The following is a 7,912-nucleotide window of genomic DNA, read 5'->3' on the forward strand; positions in this document are numbered from 1 at the left end:
AATTTAAATCTTTGTAAAATGTCTTTATTTTTCTTCAATATACTAAGAATTTCTAAACCTAATATACATTTATTTCCTACAGATTAAGATGGAAAATTCTCGTTCCCATTACTCAGTCATTGCCATCCTTTACCTTTTTAAATGTTTTAGCCATGAATACATTCTCCACATTATCACACTATATCCAACAGGAGTGCTGACAAGTGAGGTTGTGTCCATGGACACTTCGTGACTCCATACACATTATGATTCATCAGAGAGGCTACATTTTCCGGTCTCCATATGTCCGGTTTTGATGTGTCTGTGCCATCAGGTTGGTGGACAGAAATGGAACTCGAAGTGGTCGAGTAAAATTTCAACGAAATGAAGCTTGTTAAACATTTAACATAAAGCCACTAAACCTGCTGTAGAGCTTTTGAGTAATAATAAAATCAGCTTTTCTCATCTTCAGTCTTATTCCCTTCACCTCAAAGTATATTTAAAGCCTTTATGTTGTCTAGAAGCACCCAAGACTTCGTAAGACTTTAATATCCTTTCACTACCTTATGATGGCAGTTGTTTGCTGATGACATACAAAAGTTACAGATAGTAAAATGAAAACCTTGCTTTATTCTTTTCCCAGAAGGATAAAAACTTTATTAAAACAGAAAAAAAAATTGCTGTATGTGTAGCAAATGTACACTTAAACATCATTAACATGAACGTTTCAGTGAGATCACTATGTAACTTAACATGTGCTTATAAGTATAGTATTAAATAGTAACATCTTTAAAAGGAAGGCAATGCTTAGAGAAAGTAATAAGCACCAGGTGAATGAAACAGCATGTCAAAGAACAGGTCAAGTCAATTTTTTCCCCAGAAGGTCTACAGTATCTCAAATGCGATTCCTCAGATTGTGAAAGATCGAGAATGCAAACAGCTATGGCGGTTAATGATGAATACATGAATGCACATAGATGAATGTATTGTAAACATAAATGTATAAAATTGAAATCATTTGCACGCATTTATAAAAAAGTCTGCAATACAGCAATGTGGTACAATCCAGATGGATCACCATGGGTTGCGTGTTTGCCAAAGAAAAAAAAAAAAAAGAGCTTTAATATGCTCTGTCAGAGTACGCCTCGCAAAGTCTTGAAACCAGTGGATTTTAACTTTCTTTTGGAGAATGTCATTGCTCACACTACCGTCTTTTAGACTGATCTGCTTTATCATCTTGGCCCAGAATCACTTCGACCTCAGCCATGTGCCCTGAGCTCTGTTCTGAAAACAAGAAAACCAGCATTGTTATGTGACTGGTACAAATTATTATTGGTACAAATTACACAAAAAAAAAAAAAAAAAAAGTGAGCGATCAATACATTCCATTACCTTTGAGGACACTGCTGTTCTGCCACAGCTGGTTGGTGAAGAAACGCTCTCTCACTGCCACTTGTTCATCCCAAGCCTCGAGGATGTTTTGTCGCTCCGCCTCCTCCAATGACAGACTGCTAGGGTGGGTTTCCTCTATATGAGCTTTCACTTCCTCTACACTAAATGTATACTGCTGTTCCCCACACACCATGCACACCAGCAGTTGGTTTACTGGATCGTAATCCATGAGGTAAATGCTTCTCCACTTGTTTTCGGACAAGGGATGATCTGAACAATCTTCATCAGGAATATAACATACTTCTGCTTCTTCTGCAAAGAGATATAATTGCTAAACAATGCTTCCTCAGAGTGCTCCACCAATCACAGAGATTGACCAAATCATCAAAACTTCATAAAAACTATGCAAGGTCAATGAATGGCAGATTAGATTAGACTGGCGGTAGCTCTATTAGACCATAAAAGGTTTTCAAGCTTTAAAAAAAAAAAAAATTTAAATCAGAAGTTGTATTTAACCATGACATTTCAGACTAATAAAGGTTTTCATTTTAAAATGTTTACATGAACAATAAAAAGGTGAAAATACTTGTTAAATAACTTAAGATGGTACCCAAATTTGACACTTTCTTTATAAAAGGCTTCAGCTTAAGGAATGCTATACCTTTCACTCTTGTTGTCTGACAATCTTCAGGCATACAGTCGTCCAGACTAACTCGTGGCATGCTGCAAAGAAAAGAAGAAAAAAAAAAAAAGCTTTATCACACACCAAACTTGCACCATCTAATAATAGCATTAATATACAGTCCCATCAGAAGACATTTCAAATGACAAGGCTGGTTCTTTTGTATTTGCTGTCACCTTTTTGGGTTTTTGGTTTTCAAAAGATGAATGTGATCAGCATTTCAGTATTTATTTCCTGATTTTCCATCTAGATGTGTTAAATAACTTAGAACATAGTACATTTTGTTTGAAACAACCCAATTTTTTTTACATGCTCAGACATACTGGAACACGTGTTTCTTGTTGCCCATATTATACTGTTAGATTGATTAAACCACTAAATGCTATAAAGGTCTATTACTGGTTCTCCTGTGAACACCACATCTGATGAACCAACATGATGATTAGATGGGTGTGTATGGGAGAAATAAAAGCCATTTTGAAGTTGAGGAACGAGAAAATCGATAAGAGCCATTGCAGTAGTATGTCATGTAAATGAAAGAAACCCTGGGTTTATTTGACTATATTCTGTCACACAAGTACTCTCGATCCGACACTTTTTTTTAACCATGGTTACACTCATCCTGTTCTTTTCACAACTCGCATCCAAAAATATACTAAATGTCAACAAGGAAGTTAAAAATCATACTTTGAATTGGCAGCTAAAGAGAAGCAGAAACTTCCCTATTCGTTTCTACTAAGAGTTTTCTGGAGAAACATCCAGAATTACTATACTGACAAAGATCTGGCACTTTTTGACCACCATGTTTTTTGACCATAATCTGTAAATTATTTCTGACTCAACTTTTGTGTTGTGGAGGACAGTTTGTCCCCCCCCCCCCCCATTTTTTCTCTTTAAACAGTGTAGAACTCAATGACTCCATATTGTTTTTTTTACCAAAATGAAGAGATAAAACTGTTTTATAGACAGTGTATGTTGCATAACCATATGACTTGAGATGCTTATATGAAACTAGATATAATGTCAGCATTTTCATTGTATTTTTATGAACTAGAAATAATGTGACTTAGAAGCATAGATTTACTTAAAGGAACTGAATCCATATAAATAAATGTTAGGTTGTTGACACAACAGCACTTCACACATCTACACACATCTACTTACTTTGGAACTACGTGTGTAATGTTGTTTGACCAGCCGTGTCTCTGTTGGTTGAGTGTTGTATGGAGCTCTTTCTCCCGTGCCGCCTTCCGAGCTCTCTGCTCCTGCTTCTTTATTCTCCAATGCATCCTCTTCCTTTGTATAGCATCGTCAGGATCAAACTCCTGATTTGGAGTAATCTTTAATTGGCTTTGATGACTTTTGAATTTGGTCACCGAGGACCCTCTAGCCTGTATTGGAGGCTCTGACAGCTTTACGTGATTCATCGGGATGGAAGTCACAGTACCTGGTCTGGTGGCTGAAGTATGAACATTTCCCTGAACCTGTAGCTGCCATTTGTTCACCTGAGACGCCTCTGATGATGTAGTCTTACCCTTCTGTCCTTCAAACAATAGCTGCCTTGCCTCATTTGATGGCTGTTGATTAGATGATGCAGTGGGACTTAACACAGGCCAGGTGGGACGTGAAGTGACACTGGGAAGAACAACAGGATGGTTGAGGTTTGTGCGACTCGGCTGTTGAGCCACAGGCAGGTGAATCACTTGAGAGCTGCCACATTTCCTCTGAAGTCAATGAAAAATAAAACAAGACAGTAAAAAAAACAAACAAAAAAAAAAAAAAACATGATTTTGTTACACAACTCATATGCATTCACAATTAATGATAAATGAAAGGAATTAAAGGATATCTTCAGTATGCACATAACTGAAGTAAGACTTCATACCTGAGGAAGATGCAGAGCATCTTTTCGTCTCTCTATCTCTTTGGCCTTCCTTGCTCTCTGTTGCCTTTTCATTACTCGCCAATATTCTCTCTTTTTCTGCAGCTCACTGTTCTCATTCTGCTGCTGACCTCCATGTGCCTTAGAAGGAAAATTTCGCTGGGGTCCTGAAATTTTGCCACTATGCATTGAGCGGGTCACATATGTAGCCATAGGCAGTTCACATCTTTCATCTCCTGGACCTTTATCGAAGCAAGTGAGAGTACAAGGCAGGTTAAGTGAGGAGTCTTGGGAAGAAAGAACAGTACCATCTGAAGAAATGTCATGTGCCTGCAGAGGAGAATGACAAGGAGATGGACTCTGTTTGACCACTACAGAAGAAGAGCAAGTGTCTGTGGAGAATTCCTGAGGTTCTGTAAGGTCAGCCTTTCTGTCCATTTCATTATCCTCCTGAAAAAGGGATTTATCTTCAGTTTTACAAGGTAAAAGATCACCATTGTCTATAGATGCACGATTACTGTCACCGACCGAGCTCAGAGATTCTTCTAGGAGCTTTTTCATAGATGCCACCACCAAGAGAGTAGTGGACTGGTTGTCACTATTTGAGCAAGGCTCTGCCTCAGCACTGTTCTCAGGAAAGGAAGGCGCAGAATTGATCTCTTTAATATTCATAGTCTGATTTTGTTCTGTGAGGAAACATGCCATGGCTATTGAGGGATAAATGGGTTCTTGTTTGGTTGTATCACATGCTGTTGAAATCAAAACTGGGGTATCAACTGAACAAAAATCACAGCTCGTCAACTCGCTTTTAATAGTCATCCTACTCTCTGCAAACAGCGTTTCAGTTTGGGTGGCCTCTGTTGAGGTTGTAAGAATCTTAGCATCTTCTGTACCATTGGCTTGTTCTATATTACTGGCTTGTTCAATCACAGGATCACAGGCAGTAATGTTCTGAACAGTTGACCTTTGAGTTTTTTTTCGATTTACTGATAAATCGGTGTTATTTGGAATGCTATGTAGAACTGGTCTGGTGCTAGTCCCAATTAATTTTTGTAGCATAGGAGGTCCAGATGACTCTGAGGATTTCACAGGTGATAAACTGCAGCCTACAGCAGGTGGACCTTTCTCTGCTGTAGTGTCTTTGATAATAGGATTTGAGGTGTTGCGGAGTGTGTTTTTGTTTGATTGTGGTACTTTCTGAAGGCCTGTTGGTGTCTTTCGCATTTGCTCCATTATGATCTGGTAGTGTTTTGCACGGTAGTTAAATGAATTCAGGTCCTTCAAACGGCCTTTCGATGCCAAAGAATGCTTTTCTCTTTGCTCACGCTTTTTGATACGCCAATACTCCCTTTGCCTGGCAAGTCGCTCCTCGGCTGTCTCGATCCCCTGTGGTAAACCTTGCCTCCTTTGTATTCGGACAAACTTCTGTTGTGGCATTCTGGATTGCCAAATAGCTTTGATAGATCTTGAGGGCCGCGTAGAAACCCTTGTAGATATGGCCATATGATTTTGTTTTGAATTCTGAAATTGATGAGTGCTATAAACTGAAACAGAGGACAGGTTTTTGGCTAGTAACCTTTGCCTTTCAGCTAGTTTTAAAGCCACTGATTGTGGTGTATAGGGTCTTCTGGATGATAATTTATCTCTTTCCACTCCGACTCCATAATGTACTGGTTTTCCAGTACTCAGTCTTGAGTCAACAGAGATCACAGAGTTACGTTGCTTAGCTCCACTCAAAGCCATTGTGTTCGCAGGGGATAATGAATGTGCTGGGGCAGCACAGGAAATCTTCCCTGTTTCCTGATGTCCTTTCTCAAAACATTGCAGCTTCTCTCGGTCCATCTTCCGCTTCTCAGCAAATTTTGCCCTTTGCTCTCGTTTTTTGATACGCCAGTTCTCTCTACGCTTAGCAGCCTTCTCCTCTTCAGTCATGGACACTTCTGCAGTATTGTACACACCCATGCTGCGGACCACGACATCGGCACCAGCATTTCTATTTGTATTTGTACCACTTCTTGCTAGCATGCGCTGGTCTTTATCAAACTTACCTTCCACAAATGCCAAGGACTTGTGTGTTACAGAGCATTTAATTTCAGGAGCTTCTTTACTGCACTTTAATGCTAGCTGGGATACAGCACTTGTCTGAGGAATGCTTGAGAGGTTACCCTTAAAGGCTGAAGATCTGGTCCGTGTCTGTCGAGGTGTTATGCTGTTTGAGTGTACTTGTATGCATGCTGCAGGCACTGGTAATCCCTTGGTGAGTGGTGCCCCATTACGTTCGACCATGGAGGGATCCATGTTTGATTCTTCAGTGGTCAAGCTTTTCATCTCCTCTTTGCAAATCACCACACCCTTGGTCTGATTTTGTGCAACACTTGTTTGGTATGAACTGTCCCTATTAACCAAAATAGGACTAAATTCACAATGAGATTTTTGTGAAACATGTCCATCTGTACACACAGGTTTACAATTTTCTGTGTTTGGAGCTTTAACCTCTTTCTTGACCTTGGACAGCCTTGCTCTCTGCTCCCTTTTCTTAGTCCGCCAGTATTCCCGTTTAGAGGCCAAAGTGACTTCATCAAATTCCGACACAGGCCGGTATCGGTGCCTCATCAAGGTCGTTGTCTTAGACATACCTACTGTTTGTTCCCTCCTACCTCACCACAGTGTAATGATGTACATAATATCATCACAGGAAGAAGGTGTCCCTCGTCAACCAAATGCTTTCTTTGCAGCGGGGTAGCATTAGATTTTATTTGTATAGTTCCGGTTCTTCCAAAAGTACCATCCAAGAGCAAAACCTGCAACTAAACAAACAAAAACATTTTTTGCATAACTTGTAATGATCACCATACACCATTCGCACATTTGTTTTTGTGTTGCTACGAATTGATCAGTAATGAGTGACCTGTTGTTGACTGAAGTAACTTTAAAATTCCAATTAAAGCCAAGACTGCATTGAAATATTTACAGTGTAGGACTACAAGTCTCTGCCTCGGTTTCTGGCTTTAGTTACTGGCATGTACCTTAGAATTTATCTACCACAAACAAAAAAGGTCAATTTAATCTGAATATTTGGTTAACCGATAACCTGAAACAGATTAGTACTATAATGTACACATTGTAAGAAATTGTATAGCTTAATAGTCCTCTTAGAAATCCTACAGACAAAAGCATTGCAGCTACTGCAATGTGTGCTCACAGTGTCTAGATAACTACTGTATTTAAGAGCAGCATTAGAAGTTCATTTCTACTCATGACCCATTATTCAGATGGAAATTTAGATGGTTCATTAGTCAGATTTATGATGCTTATAACATGCATAGGTTATGATATGAGTGTTGATTAGAAAAGTAAAGGAAATGAAAGTGAGAGAGAATTAAAAAAAAGAAAAGGAAATAAATAAAATGAAAAAAAAAAAAAAAAAAAGAAATTGTGGAAAAGCTGAAAGTAAAAATAAATGTAAGTATGATGAACCTGAACCAGGGACAAGAGACACATAGCCTTACTTGTACTTTTCAACAATGTCCACACATCTCTGCACTGCTCTATCCTTTATATTTATTCACTGTACATATGTTTACATATACACACACACACACACATTATATATATATTACATGCTACTATAACACTGTGTTCATTCTAGTATTTCTGCACATGCAATATTGTTTGAACATACAGTATTTACACTGGTTGGTGCTGTTTCTGTTTATTGTCTTTTGTGTATTGTCTTGTAACTTTTTGTCTGCACTGTCTTTTGTCCTGCACTGTCTTGACTGTCTTGTCTGTCTTGTCTTGCACTGTTTGCACCAGGTCGCACAGTTGCACTTTATTTGGCTAAGACTTACTTCCTGTCCTTATAGCTCTGTGTTTGTTTTATGTAGCACCATGATCCTGGAGAAATGTCTCATTTCACTGTGTACTGTAATATATATTACATGCTGTACATATGTTTACATATCTATCTATCTATC

At 38.7% G+C, this 7,912-nt stretch overlaps 1 protein-coding gene across 1 annotated transcript in view; it reads right to left on the reverse strand.

Moving 5' to 3' along the window:
• Nucleotides 1–642: 642 nt before the first annotated feature.
• The window catches only part of si:dkey-28a3.2 (uncharacterized), an 8,106-nt gene continuing 836 nt past the window's right edge, over nt 643–7,912 (reverse strand). The window contains exons 2-6 of the mRNA XM_060874272.1: nt 3,939–6,742; nt 3,218–3,777; nt 2,033–2,094; nt 1,372–1,683; nt 643–1,263 (exon numbers count right to left, since the gene is read on the reverse strand). Coding sequence (XP_060730255.1) covers nt 1,184–1,263; nt 1,372–1,683; nt 2,033–2,094; nt 3,218–3,777; nt 3,939–6,569 — 3,645 coding nt within the window. The 5' untranslated portion in view covers nt 6,570–6,742 and the 3' untranslated portion in view covers nt 643–1,183. The remainder of the gene's footprint in view (nt 1,264–1,371; nt 1,684–2,032; nt 2,095–3,217; nt 3,778–3,938; nt 6,743–7,912) is intronic.

This window comes from Tachysurus vachellii, chromosome 7 (genome assembly GCF_030014155.1).
Source record: "Tachysurus vachellii isolate PV-2020 chromosome 7, HZAU_Pvac_v1, whole genome shotgun sequence".
Taxonomy (NCBI): domain Eukaryota; kingdom Metazoa; phylum Chordata; class Actinopteri; order Siluriformes; family Bagridae; genus Tachysurus; species Tachysurus vachellii.